This window comes from Camelus bactrianus, chromosome 14 (genome assembly GCF_048773025.1).
Source record: "Camelus bactrianus isolate YW-2024 breed Bactrian camel chromosome 14, ASM4877302v1, whole genome shotgun sequence".
In the NCBI taxonomy this organism is placed as follows: domain Eukaryota; kingdom Metazoa; phylum Chordata; class Mammalia; order Artiodactyla; family Camelidae; genus Camelus; species Camelus bactrianus.
Genome location: NC_133552.1, coordinates 14,134,763 through 14,156,000, shown reverse-complemented (window position 1 = coordinate 14,156,000; position 21,238 = coordinate 14,134,763). Strand labels below are relative to the sequence as shown.

The 21,238-nt window shown below is 38.8% G+C and overlaps 1 protein-coding gene and 1 long non-coding RNA gene across 10 annotated transcripts in view; both read left to right on the top strand.

Annotated features, from left to right (window-relative positions):
• RNASEH2B (ribonuclease H2 subunit B) overlaps positions 1–21,238 on the top strand; it is a 74,055-nt gene that overhangs the window by 37,080 nt on the left and 15,737 nt on the right. For all 9 annotated transcript variants that reach the window (XM_074378128.1, XM_074378130.1, XM_074378134.1 and 6 more), the window contains 6 exons: positions 1,337–1,413; positions 5,151–5,265; positions 14,728–14,792; positions 16,379–16,484; positions 18,921–19,002; positions 20,927–20,969. In XM_074378128.1, coding sequence (XP_074234229.1) covers positions 1,337–1,413; positions 5,151–5,265; positions 14,728–14,792; positions 16,379–16,484; positions 18,921–19,002; positions 20,927–20,969 — 488 coding nt within the window. The remainder of the gene's footprint in view (positions 1–1,336; positions 1,414–5,150; positions 5,266–14,727; positions 14,793–16,378; positions 16,485–18,920; positions 19,003–20,926; positions 20,970–21,238) is intronic.
• LOC141579754 (uncharacterized) lies at positions 5,272–11,187 on the top strand. The gene is made up of 2 exons (XR_012511686.1): positions 5,272–8,830; positions 8,973–11,187. It is a non-coding gene; the product is annotated as an uncharacterized LOC141579754 (long non-coding RNA).

Here is a 21,238-nt window from a genome sequence, read left to right as displayed (position 1 = left end):
TCGGTTTCGCTGGGTAGACACAGTAATATCCAGATGAAACTGGAAAATACTGGGAGGCAGTGATTGATCATCTCTTCTGGACTGTCTGACTTGGTACCTGCTTTTTTTTTTAATAGACTTTATATTTTATAGTTTTTGGTTCACAGCAAAGATACCTGCTTTTTTCATCATTATCTTCTTTTTAAACTTAACCTTGAAGAAAGAGCTGTTTTTAGGAATGGCCACCAGGATATTGTCTTCAGACTGAGAAACCTGTTTCTAATTTCTGAATACAATGGATGCCATGTATAAACTGAACTTAGAGCTTCTGATAGGTTGTTTTCATAAAATTCTACTTTTAAAAAAATAATCAACTAATGTCATCATATAAAATTATATCCTTAATTTTTTTTACATACTATGAGATGGATTCATATATGTAATTTAGGGTTAGAATTTCTTGGCTGTATAGGTAGGTTGCTCTGTTAGAGACTAAAAGTAAATACATGTTTTCTGAAACCATGTTAATAAGTATGGAGATAAATGAATTGTTTATTCTTTTGATGAAATACCTTTTCTGGTTCACTTTCATGGAAGAAGGACTCTGGGATGCTTGGAGTGGAGAATAGTAAAGAAAAGTGAGGAGCACGTGGCTGGGGTGGTTTGAGTTGCCTTTTTATCCTTTCAGCCTGGAGACCTCCACTAATCTTACTGCAGTTTCCAGTTTCTTACGCTCAGTCTTGTTATTAGACTCCTACCCTCTTGCATTTTGGGGGGGATGGGGGACAAGGCAGGGTCTAGAATGGGTAACAACCTCTGAGCTTTGAGTCATTGGCAGTTCAGAGCTGTGAGCCCAGAGTCCACAGAAGGAGCCATCCACAGAGGGAATAATATTGGTTTCCCATGGCTTCATCCTCAAAAGCACAGGAAATTACACTTCACTGCAGCTTTGTAGATGGACTTACACAGGTTTCCTGATATTTGCCTGGTTCACGTTCTGTCTCTATTCCCCCCAGCCCTGCTATTTTTTTTTTTTTTTTTTGGTGGGGGGTGGGAGAGAGGGGAGAGGAGGGCCTCTGTTAAAAATGATTTCTAAAGAAGAAATGGAAAGTTAAAGATCTAGTTCAGTGTCTTGGCTCTCCTCCATGGAAAGCAGGTTTGAAGCTCTTTGGAGTAAAATCTCATGGGCCATATTCTGTCTTTTGAGAGAATCACAAAGGATCTTGGGCCCATGTAAGAGGAACTTCCGAGTTTGAAATTTCACATATATTTTTCAATGAATGATTTCCACATTGGGATTAAGCTGAAATAACTAAGTTGTCTTTCCAAGACATCAGATTCTCTTTTTAATCTATAGGAGGTCTTCTTCACTTTGCCACACCCATGGACCCTCTGTTCCTGCTTCTCTACTACCTTGTAAAGGCTGATAAAGAGGTGAGTTTCTCAGGTTGAGACATTAACACTGGGGAAACAGTACAGATCGTTTTAACTTGATCTCCTCTCTCTCCTCGTAGTGATCCGAATGTAGATTCCTCACAGATCTCAGATTTAACTTGGTTGGTGTAGAGCGCGTGTACCGTGTGGGCTGGTACGGATGAGAGCACTGGCTCGCACACCTGAGCCCGGCTTGACGTGGGGCTAGTTTACCGATGACTTCTGAGAACTGCCTGACCCTTCATGCTGCTGCCCGACTTGTTTGACAAAGCCCAACAATGAAAATTTTATTACGTCCTCATTAGTTTTGAAATACAGTACAAATGTTAAGAAATTGACCTCAGGCCTTAAGAGAAGAAAAATTTATCATCTTTCAAATGCCCCTTTGTGAGAGACTGTGAAATAGGTAAGCTGGGGTGTGTCCAGCAAAAATTCATTAATGGGGAAGCTGTAGCTGTGACTTAAGGAATCCCGGATGGAGTAAAATTCACCTTTGCAATACAAAGACAGAGTTTGTTAATAGTAATAGGTCCAGCCAGAGGTTCTGAAGCATTTTCGTCTCAGGACACCTTTACACTCATGAAAATTATTAAGGATCCCAAAGAGCTCTTGTTTCCTGTGGGTTTTAGCTATCAACATTTACAACATTGGAAACTAAAACTGAGAAGTTTAAGAACAGTTTTATTAATTTACTTTTAAAATAAAAATTAAAATCCTGTAATATGTTAGCATATAACATGTTTTTAATGAAACAAACAGTGAAAGTCAGTGAGGAGTCTGGCACTGTTTTAGGTTTTTGCAAATCTCTTTGATGTCTGGCTGGAGAGGAGACAACTGGATTTTCACATCTGGTTCTGCATTCAGCCTGGTTCCATACATTGCTTCAGTGGAAGAGTATGAAGAATATGCAGCCTTACGCATATGAGGTCAGAAAAGGGAGGCGTCATATGTTAGCCTTTTGACAGTCGTGGCTATTCTGCTTTGATACTACTCCAAAAACCAACAAGTGGTAATTTCTTAAAAGTTAGTTGCAGTGTGACATCTGAAACCCTGTCAATGAACTTCCCATGCTCTTGTTAAAAAAAAAAAAATTCAGATGAGTACACTTTAAAGACCTTAATGGCTTTATTCAGTGATTCATGAATTGGGCGGAATCTGTTCTTGCAGGTAGAAAGGCGCTCCAGGGAACTACAAAACGAAAGATTTTCACAGCCAGAAGGGAACAGGAACAGGGCAGTCAGATTGGACTAAACGTGGCTGGGTTGTGCAGGGATGGTGGGGTCTGTCAGGGAAATGACCGGGCTAGTGCTGATTAGGAGGTGACGGATCGACTGGTTTAAGGTTCCATTTCTGGGAGAGCTGAAACTAATTAAGTAAGTCTCTGTTTGGGCTTAGCACAAATGACTCCATTTTGGGCCTGTTGTCTTGTTTTTAACATGTTGTTGCATTAAAATCTATTGGTGCCCTGAGAATGGATCTTCCACCCTTATTACTTTGCAATATCATGCATTGTTCATTTGGAAAATACTGTTTCACTGAATTATGAGGTCTTCCAGATGTCGTCACAATTCGTTTTACACACACACACATACACACACACCCCTTTGTTAACTTAGTGTCACCACTGATCTCTTTAGAAAACTCGAGTATTGAGAAGCTTCTCATAGTGGCAGCTACAGATTGTCTACAACTCTAATTTTTGCCCTAAGGTTCAAGTTTAATCAGTGGCTACAAGTACTGTCAGTCTTTCCCTTGAAATGACAGGCTCACTTCATTTATGTTCTGCCAAATACTCAAGTCTGAATAACCCCATAGTTCATGGTGGTTTTTTCCCAGGTGAAAAATTGAGAAGAAGGCAGCTAGTTCTGCTCGCAAGGCGGGCAGTCACACAGTGCCTCTCCCTAAGATGGTCCCGAAGCCTTGGTGGTGACAAAAGTGCTTTAGCCACACTTGACCGTCATCACACAGAGCATTTAACCAACTTGCACTCAAGACTCAAGATTTAAATAAAAGTAGTTGCTTCTGCTCCTTAATCAAGGATATCCTTAAGTGAAAATGGCATTTTTTTTAACTGCTGGTCCAGGGCAGGGAAGAATGCAGTGGCTGCCGGGCAGTGTGCTGGCACCACCCTGACTGGTGCTAAGGAGCCAGAGGCTTTACCTGCCTTTGCGTTGGAATCATCAAGTGCAAATGTCAACACGGTGAAAATGAAAATAGCATCTTATTATTATTATGAAAATAGTTTGGAGCTTGTGGACTGAATACCTGAAAGGGTACTGGGGACTCCCAGGGATCCACCAACCACAGCTTGGAAACCTTTGAAATAACGACTTTAAGGAATGCGTTATTTAAGCACTTAGAAGACTCCTATTTGGTACTCTCATGTTTGCAAATAGTTTAAGTGCTTATGGGTTCTCATTGAGTGCTTAGACCAAATTTCCAAAATTCCCATTTTGCATTTATATAAATTTAATTTGCTCTAAATACTGAAAGTAATAAAGCTAACTTAACCCCTTGTCATACTGTCTCCTGATGCAGTGTGTCTTCTCTCATTGTCCTCCTTTCCCACATCCTCTGTTCTTCAGTGTGGATGAGTAAAGTTTTATTCCTTGGTTTAATCATATTTCCACTTATCTGGAAGCTACTATGGTAGCCAATATGATTAGAGCCTGCAAGCAGTGAGGCTGGGAAGTCACGTGTCTCTAAGGAACAGAAATGGTTCTAGTCACCACCAGGAAGGCCCTGGAAGTATTCAGGGAAGGAGATGGGAACTTCAGGTGGCTCCCATTTGCAGTGTTTCCTCGGATGCTCTAACAGGAGGAAGCCACCAGCCAGCCTCCTTACCTGTACTGGTGTGTCTTTAAAGGCCCTCCCACAACCTGGGGCGCTCTTTGCCTCTTTCCCATTAAGACCAGGTGAGTTATCCTCACCCTGGCCCTCTGGGAGGCAGTGGGGGTGCTACGGCTGGTTCAGGTTGACACATGTAGAATGAAGCTCAAGGCAGTGGTTCGCATTCATTTTAAACCACCTTTCTCTTAAGTACTTGAAGTGACCCTTAAAATAACCCGTGAGGCATTCAGATATTTCACACCATACACTTTAGATGTGACCTTTTCCTATTTAATTTTAAAAAATGTTAGTATGTACTTTTGAAATGTTGACCTGTTTTTTTTAAACTATCGTTTTATTTTAACGTCAGTACGTCTGTCTAGCTATCCCAACTGTTACTAAGTTTTTACTCAAACAAGTTGCTTATTCCAAAACCTTATGTATATATGGTAAAGGAAACAAGAATGAAGCAGTTTATTATGAAATTATTATATCATGACTGTGTGGTAATCTATTACATGCAAGTCGAATATTGTTTTACAGTAGTTAAATATTTAACATACTGGTTGATCATGAAAGAATATAGATTAAGGTAGAAATCTGAAGACAGTCAGATCTGGGAAACCTGTGAATTATTCTTACTATCGAAGGAAAAAGAGAACATTTAAACTGAGGCATTTCTTGCCACTGGTTGGAACCCCAGTGCCTTCCAGAGCTTCCTGAGGGGACCGGGAGTCGGTTCTAAAGCCTGTCCCAGGTGAGGGGTTCCTTAGGTGGAACAAGTGGCCTTGAACTTGGTTTAAAGGTCCAGCTATGAGGTAATACATCGTCTTCTCTCTCTTTTTTTTTTAATATATGAGTTTGTTGACTGGAGTGCCTGCAGCCTGACTGCCTAGAGTCTTTTTCAGGGCAAGTTTCAGCCCCTTGATCAAGTTGTGATGGACGACGCGTTTCCAAATTGCGTCTTGTTGCTGAGACTTCCTGAGCTTGAGAAGTTACTTCAACACGTGACAGAGGAAAAAGGTACAGTGTATGGCCCTTGAAAGCAGGCTTGCGGCTGCTGGAAAGGCTGCGCATCTGTGTGGAAGTGCAGCGGCTCGCGGGCCCCCGGGACGCGATGCTGGCACTCGCGGGCCCCCAGGACACTGCTGGTTCTGTGTGGGTCATAGACAGGGAAGCTGCCATTCAGGCTCGCCCCTGGAGGCTCCTCCCACCCCCCCACCCCCGGTTGCCAGTAGTCATCCTACTGCACTGGCTTGTCCAGTCTGCGAAATTCATCCCGTGAAGGGTGGTGGCCTGTTTCCTACAGGGCCTGGGCTCAGGCTGTAGTCTCAGTTCTTCTCTGAACTAGTCTGTGACTTTAGGTAAGTCACTGCTGCTTTCTGCCCCAGGTTTCTCATTTGTAAAACTGCATAAAATCTATGCCTTTATTGATTCAGGAAACATTTATTGAGCACCTGCTAAGAAGCATATGTTGAGCACAAGAACCAGGCCCTGGGGATAGTTATAAATAAAATATTATCCTTTCCCTCACTTTGCTTCGACTCTGATGGAGGTGAATGACAAATAGGGCAGTGACAGTAGGGAGTAAGGGAAGTGTGGGGGGTGGGGAGGGCGGGTAGGTGGGAAGTGCGTTGCTCTCCTGTGGGAAATAACCTCTAAGTGGAGGATGTCAGAGCAGCAGTGTGGACATATGGAAGTCTGTCATGCTTAGCAGGTTCCAAGAAGTTCAAGGATACATTCAGGTTTTAAGGAAAGGATGGGTGAGAGTGCTGGGCAGGGGTTCAGGTGGCGAAGGGCCTAATATGTGTCTGGACTTGACCTAATGGTAGTGAGTGTCAGCAGAGTTTTAAGAGGACAGTGCTATTGTGTGTGAAGCTAAGGCTGATTCACGGGGATGCTGCAGTGGTCTGGGCGGGAGAGGAGAGTTGCCTGAGCTCAGGAGAGGGAAGTAGCAAGCTCATGTGTTGATTGGACGATGGTCGAGGAGGAAAAATCAAGGATGACTTCTGGGTTTGTGCCTTGACCCACGGATGTGTCAAGGAGGCCTCCTGGAGACAGGGGACATGGGTGGGAGGGGAAGACGGGGTAACAGAGATGAATTTTAGATCCTATACACTTGAACTTTGAGGGGAGGAAGTGAGGCAATGTGTGACTATGTTTTGACCGGTTAGAAATACCATACAGACTTAGCATCAGTGTCTCAAAAAATCATCCAGGTAGTTTCAGGGTTAATATGGAAACAGTGTGAGAACCAAAACAACAGGCTAAGTTGTGGTTACTTGGGGTTAGAGCTGGTTTGGCCGACTATGGCAGTTCTTCTGCGACCATGAAAGTGGTGATTCCAAGAAATGTAAGCTTATGGTGGGAAAGGGGGTAACCTCATTCACTGCATTTCACATTTGGAGGGTCTACTAAATTCATACTTGGCCGGACTTAGAGCTCTGTTTTGGATCAGAGGGGTGTGTGGTGCCCAGGTTTTTATCAAAGCAGTCCCATTAAAGACATTCCCTGATTCTGAGCTCAGCAGGGGACAGTAATCTTTTTGTGGGTGACAGGTGAAGTTGCTCATAACCATTTCTGAAAGCCAACGCAGTGAGGAATAATTACAAGTCATTTTAATTTTGCCAGGTTAACAGAAGTTGAAAATGCAATTAACTCATGATTTAAAACTCTAATAACTGTATAAGAACAGTTATCTTAAACCAAAACCCAGAAACTCAGAATCTGAAATAGTAATACCATTCAGAAATAATATTACCATGCTGGCATTTGTTTGCTTGCAGCCTGGGTTTCAAAGCCAGAGCTTCCCACTCTCCCGTTCCTTCCTCCTTGCTCACTAACCCCTGACCATTTGTTGAATCATCATCTGAACTCCTGTCCTAATCTCTTTCACCTCTCAACGTTGCCTGACTTGTGCAAGTTCTGCTGTAATAGAAAGTGCATGCCCTACACTTGTCTTGTTTGACCAGCTCTAAATAACCACTTATGAACTTCAAAATACCGTGCATTTACCTGTGGATCTTCACAGAAAATGATGTCTGTCTTAGTATGCTGTCCTTGTACACAGAACTGACATAAAGAAAAATATTTCACATATTTGTATTCTGCATCAAGGGGTGAAGCAAGTAACGTGGAATTGCTTATGTCTATTTTGATGAAGAGGCCTTCTTGACGGTTGAGGAATGAGAGATCTTATTATTTCTTGTTTTTAAATCTTCCATTAATTTAAGATTTACAGAATGTAGATCATTAGGGGAAAAATTAAATTATAAAGAAAGTACCAAGACTTCTGAAGAACTGCTTACATCTTTTACCATGTGTAATGTAACCTGTTACTTCGTTCTGCCTTACTATCACTGAAAAAGAAAGAAAGAAAAATTTGAGGCGTAGAGTTTTTAGAAACCTGGTAGGTATAAAGGTCGATAATATATCTGCTTTGAAAAGGAAAGTACATGGGCAGGTGAAGCCGTTTTTTTTAAATTAAGAAATTTAAAGGTACAGAAAAACTCAAGAGTCAAAAACTGCAAATATTATTTGTCCCCAACCACAATAACCAACCACTGTTAATATTTTGTTATATTTGCTTCATATCTCTTTCAGGGAAGGAACTTCTTTATGAACAATTTGGTAATCTGATCTCAGGATCTGATGGCCTACAAGAAAAATTTTAACTGTGTTTGCTTCATAGTTTCTAGCAAATCAAACTTTTTAGCATCCTTGATCTGTAAGATGAAGAGTTTGAAGGCTTAAGTGTATCCCTCATATTCTGCCATCCATTGTAGTTAGTCCTCTGCAAGGTTGTTCTAAATCAGAAAGTAAAGCTTTCCTTCTCTTAGCTTTACAATGTTGCGATCTCTAAATGACCAGCATATGAACATTATTCAAGTATTGCAGCTAATGTAACTAGGATCTACCACCAAGAGATGCTTCAGAAATTAAATGAAATAATACAAGTAAATCAATGCCCAGAAAGTGCTGGCTGTAGTGTAAGTGCTCAGTAAATGTTAGTACCATTAAGGCTTCTGAGCTGGAGATTTTTAATTCTTTGCTGATGTTTCAGTACTAGGTACACAGTAAGTAACCAATACGCATTTGTTTGATGGTCCATTGATTAATATATGCTCAAGAGGTTTAAGCAGGAGAATGAGGATAATCAGATAATAATAAAAATATCTACCATATATTGATAATTATTATATATCATCTCTATGCATGTTGTTCTACATATGTTACTGAATTCTTGGAGTAATTCCCTTTCATTGTTATTAGAGCCTGAATTTTTACAAATGAAGGAATTGAGGCTCAAAGAGTTTAAGCACACTGAGTAACATCATAGATCTTGAAGTGGCAGAATCAAGATTCGAACCCGTGTCCGTCCGACAGCAAACTCTTTCCTTTCCTCTTACGTCTGTCTGTAATACTTCCAAGAGACTGTTAGAGTTTTTAGGTGTTGTCTCCTGTAAAATTAAAAACTTACTTTAAAAAAAAAATCTTGTATATCCGCTCTTAACAATTTCTCTTTGCTAGGCAAAGAGAGAGACAGGACAGGAGGCAGCGGGAGCTTCTGCAGCTGAAGGAAAAGACGGTCCGTGTCCTGCCTGTGAGCTTTCTGTTTTCTGGGCACCCTCTTTTAGCGATTGCCTTGGGTCCTGGCTGCTTATTTGAATTTAGATTTTTGTTCCTTTTAAAGTTAGTGTTTGGTTCTATTCTCTGTATTTTATTGCTAGGGTTTTTAAATAAGGAACATATAGAAGACTGCTGAAGAGTGATCAGGTACTACCCATGCCAGGGAATGAAGAGAAAGAAGGAAGCTGGTGTTTTTTCACTTCATCCTCTCCACAGGCACTGTGCAGACAGAGCAAAAACCTGAAATGTTCAAATTCCCCAGCCAGCTATTTTGATATTAGATTCCAGATGCTGTGTCAAAAGTCTGTGGCATTAAAGATCTGGCTAAGTCTGCTAGCTTTATGAGAACCTTCCCCCTGCCTTCTCCCTGCCGAATAAACCCAGCCCCAGTTGTTCTCATCCTAAATGATGGTGACCTTAGTTAGTTAGCACTGCCTGCTTTATGCTTTATTAGTGAAGGAAACGATGTGTCTCCGTTTGCTAGCTCTGGGGCTTAGCACGTTTCTTGCCAAAAAAGCTCCCATTCAGTGGAGAGATGACAAGGGAAAGGACTAATAAAGGGTTATGAACCTCGTCTTGAGTGTAACACTCTGTTTCATATTGCAAGCAAAAGCTGCACTGCGCTGTCCGATTTGATTAACAGAAAGAGCCGGGAAAACTTACCTGATTAAAATACCCCAAGTACAGTTGCCAAGTTTCTATCCCCAGGAGGCGGGGGGGTGGGGGAGGGACCATATGAATTTCTCAGTTGTGGAAAACATTTAGAAAGGAGATGTGAAAATGTGCTGCAGGCAGTTTGTTCAACAATACATCAGGGAAATTCAAGTTTGTGAACTGATTACCCAATTGCTGAACATGTTATTTAATTGTGGACTCCTTTTTATTCCATCTTTATTTTGTAAACTCAATCTTTCCAGATGTTTAAGACCAGTTTTATAGGCACCAGACACATTAGGGAAAGAAAACTTTCTAGCATGTGCACATATTATCTAACTCACAAACTCTTGCAAATATTAAATTCAGGGTACAATTGAACATGTTACCGTATTTTTCATAATTGTAGGTAATCTGTGGCCTTTGTGAATATATAAACCACCTTGCTTATCAGAATGTGTAAACTTTAAAATTAAGCAGTAGTTTATGCACTTGTTTCTTGTTTAGCATTTTGGGATAGTCAAGCTGGATATTTCTTAGTGATCATCTTGTCCAGGGAACGTTTAGTCAGAAATAAATTTGTAATTTAAAAACTTCCTAAGAAAAAAACTCCAGGCCCAGCTGGCTTCAGTGGTGAATTCTACTATACTTTAAGGATAAAAAAATCAATTTTATTTCTATATATTAGCAGTGAACAATTGGACAATGGAATAAAAGCATACCATTTATAATATTAAAAAATCATGATGTTCTAGGGATAAATGTAACAATATATACAAGACAAGTACACTGAACATTATAAAACACTGCAGAGAGAAATTAAAGAATTAAGTAAATAGAGATATATACCATGTTCATGAATTGGAAGACTCAGTATTGTTAAAATGTCCATTCTCTCCAGAGTGATCTATAGATTTAATAGAATGCCTATCAGGCTTTTTTTTTTTTTATAGAAATTGATAAGCTGATTCTAGAATTTATATGACTATGCAAAGGACCTGCAATAACCAAAATAATTTTGAAAAAGAAGAACAAAATTGGGGAACTTAACACAACCTGATTTCAAGACTTACTGTAAAGCTACAGTGATCAAGAAAGTATGGTATGGGTATAAGGATAAATAAATAGATAAATGGAACAAAACAGAGAGAACAGAAGTGGACCCACATTTATATATCCAATTGTTTTTTTCCCAGTGGTGTCAGAATAATTCAATGGGAGAAAGAATAATCTTTTCAACAAATGACCTGGAAAAATTGGATATCCATATGAAAAACAATTAACTTTGACCCTCTTCTCAGAGTCATACAGAAAAATTAACTTGAAATGGATCAATAACTTAAATGCAAAAATGAAAACTATTGAATTTCTGGGAGAAGACATAGAAGGAAAACTTTGTGACCTCAGATAGCAAAGATTTTGTAGAACGCAAAAACCACTAACCATAAAAAAAATTTTGTTGACGTTTCATCAAAATTAGTATCTTCTGTTTTTTGAAAGATACCATTAAGAAAAGAAAGAAGCTAAGCTACAGTTGGAATAAAGTATTTATAAGACATATATCTGATAAAAGATATATATATACCAAATATATAAAGAACTCTTTTAACACAAAAATAAGATAATATACAACCCAGTAAAAAAAAAATCAGCAAAATGTTTGAGCAGACACTTCACTAAAGTAGATTTATGAATATGGCACATGAAAAGATGTTCAGTATCATTAGTCACCAGAGAAATATAAATTAAAACCACAAGGAAATATCATTAATATCCATCAGAGTCACTGAAATAAAACAGACAGACAACACCAATAAGTTATGGAACAACTAGAACTCATCTGCCTGGCTAGTGGAAGCGTAAAATTGTATATAACCACCTGACACTTTCTTACGACACAGTAATTCTACTCCTAGGTGTTTACCCAAGACTTAAGGAAGATAAGTGTCTCAAAGATTTGTGCAGGAATGTTCAGAGCAGCCTTTTGGTTTCATAGCAACTTTTTCAAAATAGCCTCAAACTGGAAACAACCTAAATGCCCCTCAGTAGGTGTGTGGGGTATCGGTACGCAGGGCACTACTCCATAGCACAATGGAAGGAGCTATTGCAAGAAACAGCAGCATGGAAGCATCTCACAGAAACCATGTTGAGTAAAAGAAGAGCATCACAAAAAAGTACTTACTGCATCTGATTCCATTTCTGTGATGTTCTAGAATACAGTAAAAACTAATCTGTAATCACAGCAGATCAGTGGTACCTGAGGTCTGTGCGGGGATAAGAGAGTTGTCTGCAAGCTCAGGGGCACTTTTTGCGGTGATGGTTACGTGACTGTATGTAGACATTTGTCCATACTCCTCAGATGGTACACTTCAAATGGATGTGTTAATCATGTGAACACCATTCCTAAGTTGTTTTTAAAAAATAATAATAATAAAATAATTACTTATCCAGCACAAGGAGTTAAGCGTTTGATTTCAGGCAGCGTTTTTGTTTTGGGGTTTGTTTTGGTTTGATTTTGGTTTTTGCTTTTTCCTCTCTCGTTGTTCCCTGCAAGATAATGTTGGCTCCTTCCCGTCTCCCGTGGAATGCAGTGATGGAATGTAGGAAGCAAAGCAGGAGTGACTGGAGCCTGAGTGACCAGGAGGGTGGTTTGGGAGGAAGAGCCTCAGCCCAGGGCTTCCTGGATGAGTTTGCTTATTCTTTCTGAGACGGGATGAAGTCACCCCTGGAGAAAGATACAAGTTAGCGTCCACGGAGGGTGCAGTGGAGCTGGAAAAGAATCAGAGGAAAAGGTATTAGAAAGACCAAGAGAAAGGTTTTACAGAACCATGGTGGAGTGTTTTCCCACAAAGAAAGGGTCAGAAGTACTGAGGAGGGTGAGGGCTAATTGATCTCAGCAAAGTGAACAGCAGACCCATGGCTCTGAAGGTAGCTTGAGAAGGGATTGGATGCTCCCGCTCACCAGCTCCGTGGCTTTGAACAATTTCTTTACCCTCACTCAAACCTTAGTCTTTTGAGACAGGGACGAATAGTAGTTTTCACCTGAGATTCATTCTGAGCATTCAATGTGTGTATGAAGAAATGTGTATAAAGAATTTAGCACAGGCCTGAATTTACACTAGTTTCTGATGTTACTGTTAACATCAAGTTATCATTTCATTTTTTCTTCACTAATGTTACGTATGTGCTGTGTGCCAGCTGTTGTGCATCATTATCATTCAGTAGGTGACTTCCCGAGGTGACATCGTGTGCTGGGTGTGTGGGAGCCCCAGCAATACAGTTCAGAGCCCAGTCCTCCTTCTTCTGAAAGAGCCATTTCTAGAGGAAAAGGAGGGGCCTGCAAGGGGTTCAGGGAGTGAGCGAGAGGAAGGGAAGCTGTGGCAGATTGTGGAACATCCTTTCAGGAAATTTGGAGGTAGAGGCAAGAGAAAAGAGAGTGGCAGAGTCAGGGTAGGATTCTTAGGAGAGACATGACCACTGAGCTGTGGAGATTGTCCCAGGCAATGATCAGAACATCTGAGGCTCATTCAGCAGTGTGCGTGTATTGAGTGATTGCTGTATGCTCTCAGAATTTCCTCTATATTTGTGCAAAGAAATATTACATCAACTCCGGAGAGGTTGAGTCCAGTCTCTAGTGCCTTGGTTCCTTAGCAGGCTGTTTGCCAGGCCGTCCTGGCTCCAGGAGAGCAGGCACTGTGCCTTCGAATTCTCAAACTCCTGCATTTTCATTATTTCATTTTCATTATTCCAGTGACACATCCTGAGGAGATGGGTGCGAGGGTCCAGCCCAACTCCATCTGCCTCCTGTTGCCCGCAGTGTTGACAACCACAGGCTGAAACGGGGAGGAAATGTACAAGACCCCCGGCCAGCCCCTCCCCAGACAAACCTTCAGTGAAACTCAAGCAGTTTAACAGACTGCAGAAAATGATCCCTCAATAAGCGGTTTCCGTTTCCCACCATGATTACGGAGGAAAGAGAAAGCGTCGTCCTGTGTAACTCCAGCAGAGTCACATGTGGCGAGTTTGCATCTGGCCGTGGGAATTCCAGGGGTCACAGAAATAACTCCTGCATGGAGGCAGGAGGCTGGGAGTGGAAGTGCTGCCTCTGCTGCTTGCACAGAAAGCAAGAAACCCCATGAATGAAGTGTTACCAAGGAAATAATGGCTTAATGTCATAGACCACATATGACATTAAGCTGTTATTTATATGTGCGTGTGTGTATATATATACAATATATAATGTATATAAAGCTAGCTGGATTGTGAGGAGAGGAAGTATAATTTATAAGAGATGAAACTTTTATACCCATAAATTGAGTCTATCATAAATCTAAATTCCCCTGAAATGGCTATGGATATGCTGGTAATACATTAAAAGATAGACAGATCTTTTCTTCTTTCTCCGGTAATCCCACCAGAACAGTACTAAGTAGTTAACAAGATTCTTTTCCTGAATGTATGCAGTAACTTCATAGGCATCTGCATTTAGCTTCAGTTTTCTTTCTTGAGATTTCCTTTTTTATTTAGAAAAGAAGTCTTTCATTGAAAATTGAGGTGAGCTTAAAGTTACTCACAAAAATGAAGGTTGCTTGCTATGTTAATCGGCTGAGTTTTAAAAATTACCTTTTCGGGCATAACTAGACTTATTGTGGCGACCATTTCAGAATGTACATGAATATCAAATCACTATGCTGCACACCTGAAACTAATATGATATTATATGTCAATTACACTTCAATTGAAAGATTACCTTTCCTCCAGATTTATTTGTATAATTGTTTTCAGTCTTCCTGAGAAATAATTGACATACATCACTGTGTAGGTTTAATTTGTACAGCATCATGGTTTGATTTACATATATTGTGAAATGATTGTCTCAAGTAGGTTTAGTTAACATCCACCGTCTCATATAGATACAATAAAAAGAAGATAAAAAAAATTTTCCTTGTGATGAGAACTACTGTATCACTTGATAATGTTCTTAAATTCCTACTCATCTAATAGTTGGATGAAACCAGGGGTACCCCAGTTCTGTTCAGAGCCTTTTTTTTAATGTCTCAAGTATGTTCTCAGGGTTATAAATTGAGTTTTTCAAGAATATAAAATATTATAAAATATTTTAAAATTGTTATCTTGTGTATGATATTAATGTTATGAGTTTATTTTTTGTTTAATCCACTGCATTTTTTTAATTTAATACAGAAATAGACAAAAAGAAATATTACAAGTACAGCAAAGAGAAGACATTAAAATGGCTGGAAAAAAAGGTACAGTACCTCTTTAGTGCCTTGTGGCAGACAGAGTTTAATGCTCCTTTTTAAACATCTTTAGAGAAGGTGTTAAGTCTGAACCCAAACACCATCTTGTACATCCAACTACAAGAGAGAAGCTGTAACAAAGACCGCCAAGTGTGAGAAGGACTTTTCATTCTCCCTAACTCATGTCTCTCTGGACTTAGCTTGATGTATTCCTTTGACCTGCATCCTCACTTCCCCGCTATCCTCACCACTGAGTGAAGAGTTTCTTGCTATTTGCTGGTGAAGATTTGAGCCTTCCAAGCCGGCTCATCCCAGGGCTACGTGCCTTTGCTGCGGTCAGCCCTGCAGGTGTCTCAGAGGTTGATGCTGCTCACACACGGCCTGCCAGGGGACCAGGCAGACGGGATTCAGGCCAAGAGGAAGTGTCTGGTTGCTGATGGGGGTCATCTTCCAGGCAAACCCTGTATTTTAGTGATCCTAAGAATTAGACCTAATATAAGGGCATGGGCAGTGTTTTTCAAGTCAATTTAGTAGATCACAACTAGTAATTCTCATGGAATGGGATAGGACAGGATAGGATATACTTAAAGATAGCACAGAGTAAGGACAAGTAATAAGTATGGCTCTGTGAAACATATTTATATATGTTTTTGGGTATTGGGTTGCTGTGTGTTTCTTACTGTGGATATAGTAAACAAAAAGCCACTGGTCTAAAGATACTGTGAACTTTCACAGTGATTCAGAATCTCACCAGACCAGATCTTTTAATGACAAAGTTTTTGCAAGTTCAATGGATACCAGCTACAGACTGATTCCTAAGATTCTCTTCTGTCTTGTATATGAAAAACATGTTTGTCATGTCATGTTCCTGGGCACACTGGAAACCTGGGAACATGGAAATGAACCTTGCAGAATTAATCAGGCTCCTATGTACAAAACAGTGAAAAGATGTGAAAAGTGGCTGTGTTTCTCTTTTTATTTGCACTAATAGTATTTCCACTAGTAGAATTCTATGTAGGTGAAGAATGAGGATAAGTGCAGAGCAGAATTTTGGCATTTAGTTTTTGCTCTTAGCAAATGGTAATAACGTGAAGTTTATATTTATTGTGTTTCCTTTCTTAAATTCCTAGGAAGTGAGAAACTCATATTATTTTATTCTGTTTAGAAAATCATTACATGTAAGCTTTGTACCATGTTTTTTTCTAAGGGCTCAACATATGTTAACTCATTTAATGCTCACAACAGTCCTGTGAGGTACTGTCTTGATCCCCATTTCATAGATAGAGGCACAGAGAGGGTAAGTGACTAGCCTATGGTCACAGAGCAAACCCAAGCAGCCTGCCTTCAGAGTCAGTGCTCTCACACCATGTAGGCCTCAGAAAGCCCATGTATTGAGCTCAGCTCACAGTGCTGTCACTACTGCTCACCTTTCTCCAGTGTGCAGCCATCTCTCATCTTCTGGTGTCTGGTGAAGGTATTTCTGGGTCCTCAAATACTTCTTCCTGGATATTCAGTGGATTGAGGAACATCTGGAAAGTCATAGGTTTCTAAAGTTAGATGAAAATACAGTTATTCCCCTTTTGGTTATTTCATAGGTTAATCAGACTGTGGCAGCGTTAAAAACCAACAACATAAATGTCAGTGCCCGGGTGCAGTCCACTGCATTTTTCTCCGGTGATCAGGTTTCCAGTGACAAGGAAGGTAAGTAAATCGTTTCATCAGAAATTATTTTTTCTGGAGTAAGTTGCTGATGTGTAAGTGCCTGTCTGACAATTTAAAATCTTAATGTCTCAGACGCTTCACATTCTTGCCGATACATTCTCATAGATCTCGTGGCAGGTGCTTCTTTTATTTCAGACTCAAGATGTATTTCTGCCCTAGATCATTCCTATCACTAATTGATACTTAAATCATTCATTCAACAAACATGTATTTTGCACTGATAGTAACAATAATACTTACAACTCTGGCTGTCATTTATTGCAGGCGTGTTGTGTGCCGAGCCTTTTACTATCGCCAGTGTGCACACATTGTCTCATCTGACCCTCCCTCTAAGCCTCATTTTACAGTGAGAGTCCCGACTGTCTGCAGTCACACAGCTGGTACCTGGTAGAGCGGGGCTAACGGGGCTTGACTGACTGTTAAGCCCGCGCTCATCACCTTTTGTTGTATGTTCGTTTGGCACAAGGGTTTCCTGTGAGCTGCATCTGTTTGCATCTTACTCTCAAGAAGCATAGGTCCAACCATAGGTCTCAATATTTTGATTTTAGGCGAAAATTTATTCACTTGGCAATTTTTTCTTTTAGATTATTACGGTACATTATTTTGCTTTTTCCAGTGTAGTGTCCCCTTGTTTTTATATATGTGGTTGAATAAAAGCAGCTATATAACGCCATTAACGTTCTGTAATGGTAGGGCGGAAATGATTCTTACTTCAAGCTCCAATTCAGTGTTCCTTGTTCTAGGTATACAACTCTAAAACATCTGAGTTTATTTATTAAAAAATAAAAATAAAACTAGGACCAGTGGCCTGTTGGTAATTGATGCTAATTCAGTCAGTCTTTGATTTGCAGAAATCTGCTTTATAACACCTTGCACATACAGATGATAGCTGGCTCCTGCCATTCTGAAGTGGTGGGCTTGCCCTTGACATCTGAGTTTACCAGGTGTCAGTGTCTCTGATGGGCTTTAACAACAGAAGAGAAAGGACTGATACAGATGGATGGATGGATGGATGGATGGATGGACGGACAGAGATAAATGAATGGTTTGACGGATGTATGGATGGATAAAACTGTAGATTTTTGTTAAAGTAGAAGAAGGGGTGTTAGAGGTTATTTAGACAGATCTTCTAATTTTAAAAATGAAAAACCAGGATCTCAGAGAAGTAAATGACTTATCCAAGATGATCCATCCTAGCTAGCAGGCCAGGTCTTCTGCTCTGAGTCCAGTGTTTGTACCAGCCTCTAAATACAAGGATCTGGGCTTGGCGATATTGCTATTGAGGGTCCCAACCATTAAGTAAGCTTTATACTCTTTACACGCTTTCCTTTTTTAGATCTCTAGCTTGAGATGCTACCAGCAGAAGCAAACAGATGATATGTTGGTTTTCTGAAAATAACTTTATTTGTCTATTCATGAATCATTGGATAATTAATAACTCAAAACCATGAACAGATTTTTAAGAAGGGTCTAGTGATAACTTTCAGTTCTATGTTGGCAATGAAAATCTCTTACTGACGACTTTTTGAGATCAGGTGGTCCAGGCAGCAGCCACTTTCTAACTAATACTGAGGCAAATTGTTATCCTAGCGTTGATGGTAGAAGAGAAAGGGGAAAAAAAGAAGAAACTGAATATCCCGGCAACAAACCTGGGATATTGCGTTTGGTAGTTTATATCCCCATGTGATTATGCCATCTATTAAATTTGATTAACCCCCAGTATTCTGCAAAAAATACTGAATTAAGCAACAGGGCTTTAAAACAGATTTTCTCTTATGTAACTGTATTTAACTGATACCAGAGCTTCATTTTAATATGGAGAATCCAAATGCTTTAGAAGTAATGAATATACACTGTGCTGAGTTTTGTTTTTTACATTTTTTAAGGATTTTATTGGTTTGGAAGTATATATAGTGTTCAGGACTCTTATAATGCAAGTACTTAATAGGGATATATCACATGTTATTTCTCTTAAATAAGTGTTCTCATTACTGTTCAATAATTAGGTTTATTTTGTGTTGAAATGGACCCAGAAAAGATTAATCTTTTAAAAAGACATGAATATTTCATATTGTTACAGCTGATTTTGGAACTTTATTTGTATTCAAGGACCTCAACTAAGAAAAGAACTCTGAATTCCTAACCATAGTTGAGAGGGCAGCTACTGTACTATATATACTTTATTATTTCATCATGTCTTTGGTATCATCCTGCGTGATACCTCATCTGTCACGTCACCCCACTACTCTGACAGACAGATGTGAGCATCCCCATTTCACAAATAAGAAAACTGAGACTAACAACTTAAGTGACTCTGAGGCTAGACAGCGCCAGAACTTGAACCCTCATCAATTTAGCTGTAAAACTGCCATAATTATTACTAATTTTTTTTCTTTCACTCTCTGTTTCTTTCAGAGGATTATATTCGTTATGCTTATGGTCTGATATCAGATTACATCCCTAAAGAATTAAGTGATGCCTTATCTAAATATTTAAAGTAAGTATGGTTCATCTTCAGTCATAATTAAGCATAGCTGTGCTTCTTGGTTTCCTAGAAATAGGATTTCTTTATGGCTTTTCATATCACTTTTTCTGATAAGAGATTATTCTCTTTTTTTAATTGTAGTAATAGTTGATTTACAAGGTTGTGTTAGTTTCTGGTATACAGCAAAGTGATTCCGTTATATGTTCATATATATATTCTTTTACATCATAGGTTATTAGAAGATATTGAATGTAGTTCCCTGTGTTATACAGTAGGACTCCTTGTTTATCCGTTTTGTATGTAGTAGTTTGTATCTGCTAATCCAAAATTCCTAATTTATCTCTCCCCGGCTTTCCCTTTTGGTAACCATAAGTTTGTTTTCTATGTCTGTGAGCCTATTTCTGTTTTGTAAATAAGTTCATTTGTATCATATTTTAAATTCCACATGTAAATGATATCATATGACATTTGTCTTTGTGTGACTTACTTAACTTGGTATGAAATCTCTAGGACCATCCATGTTACTGCAGGTGACATTATTTCATTCTTTTTTATGGCTGAGTAGTAGTCTGTTGTGTGTATATACACCACAACTTCTTTTTCCAGTCATCTGTTGATGGACATTTAGGTTGTTTCCATGTCTTGGCTATTGTAAATAGTGCTGCTATGAACATTGGGGTGCATTATGATATGAGATTATTCTTGAGTTATATCATAAGCTCTGTGGTTTGGAGGTGATTTTTAATGGACATTTTTTTTTTGATTGGAACAAATTAATTTAATGGATACTTGTTGAGGAACGGAAACTCCTGAGTGTTACAATTGGAATCATGGGTTGTATGATTTTAGACGGTAAACTATTAAAATTTTATCACCAGTCAGACTTAACCAGTTTGGTTCCTAGTGATCATTTTAAGAGAAATAAAGGTGAAGAGGAAAGAGTAGATGGCATGTAGAATATTTTTGAAAGTTATGTTTAAAGGTTTTGAAAGTTACGTTTAAATTTTATTGTTATTAGGTGTTCACTAAGGATTTTTTTTTTATGCCCAACACTTGGAATTCAAAGAAAGAAGAAACACAGTCTGTGTCTTTGAGGGGGAAGAAGTGTTTGAGAATGACTTGATTTGTGTTCCTTCCTTCATAGAGACCTTTAATAAAATATAAAGACTTAACCTGAAAAAAAAAATGTTTATTTTCTGTATTTTAGCAACTGTTGTTAAGATTTTCTGTGTGATGATTTAATAGCTTTTCCTGATTCCTATAATAACTTTCTCCTCTGATACATGAAGATAAAATGACTTTTTAATGTATATAATTGCTATTTTTAGCAAAGTGCATTTTGGGTCCTATTTTAAAAAACAATTAGTGGAAACTGGTTCCTATAGTAGTATAGTAATACAGTATATTGAAAGCCTGCTTTGAATAGATAAACATATCCTTCTGTTTAATATTTTCCTGGATTCTTTGTACCTGCTTGTTAAAGACTTTATGTCCATATTCCATTTTTTTTTAAGATTCTTTTCTTTCTGCTGAAATTTTTAAGGTTTGTTTAAAGACTTAAGGAAAAAGATACATCAATTCTCTTTAATAGAAGAAAAGTAAGACTTGTGTGACTTTTTGTCAACAGTTAAAACAATTTTCACCTTTAAATGTATGCTAGATTCATCATTTATGATGAAAAAATACAATACCAAGATGCAAATGTATCGAGGCTAAAGAAAAGCAATTCCTTTTCAACAAACGAGTTCTAATTTTATTTTTTAGCTCAGATGATTCCAATACAGAGAATTAAATAGCTAAATGAAGATTTAGTCACTTAGAGAAGTTTCACTCTATTAGATGAAAGTAGGACTTACTAAGTCTTAGGTTGATCCAGTCTATCTGTTTGCTTGTCTATGAAAAACCATGACTATGCTTTTTATTGTTCGTTCCTCAGGCTTCCAGAACCTCCAGCTGCAGTACCAAACCCTCCATCAAAGGTAAGAAGCTATGACGAAGATATATTTGGAGGACTTGGGAAAATATTACACTTTTGCCACATAGATTCAGTATATTCTAGTATATTTTAAAGCACACTTAATCCACTGTGCATGGAGTGATATTATGTGGAATGATATTATGGGGGCTCTCCATCAATATTTTTATTTTTGTGGATTTTACCTGAATGACAAAGTGCTATGAAAATAAAATGAGTTGGTTTTAGGCAGATATCTATGTCAAAATATTAGAGATATATAATTAAAATGAA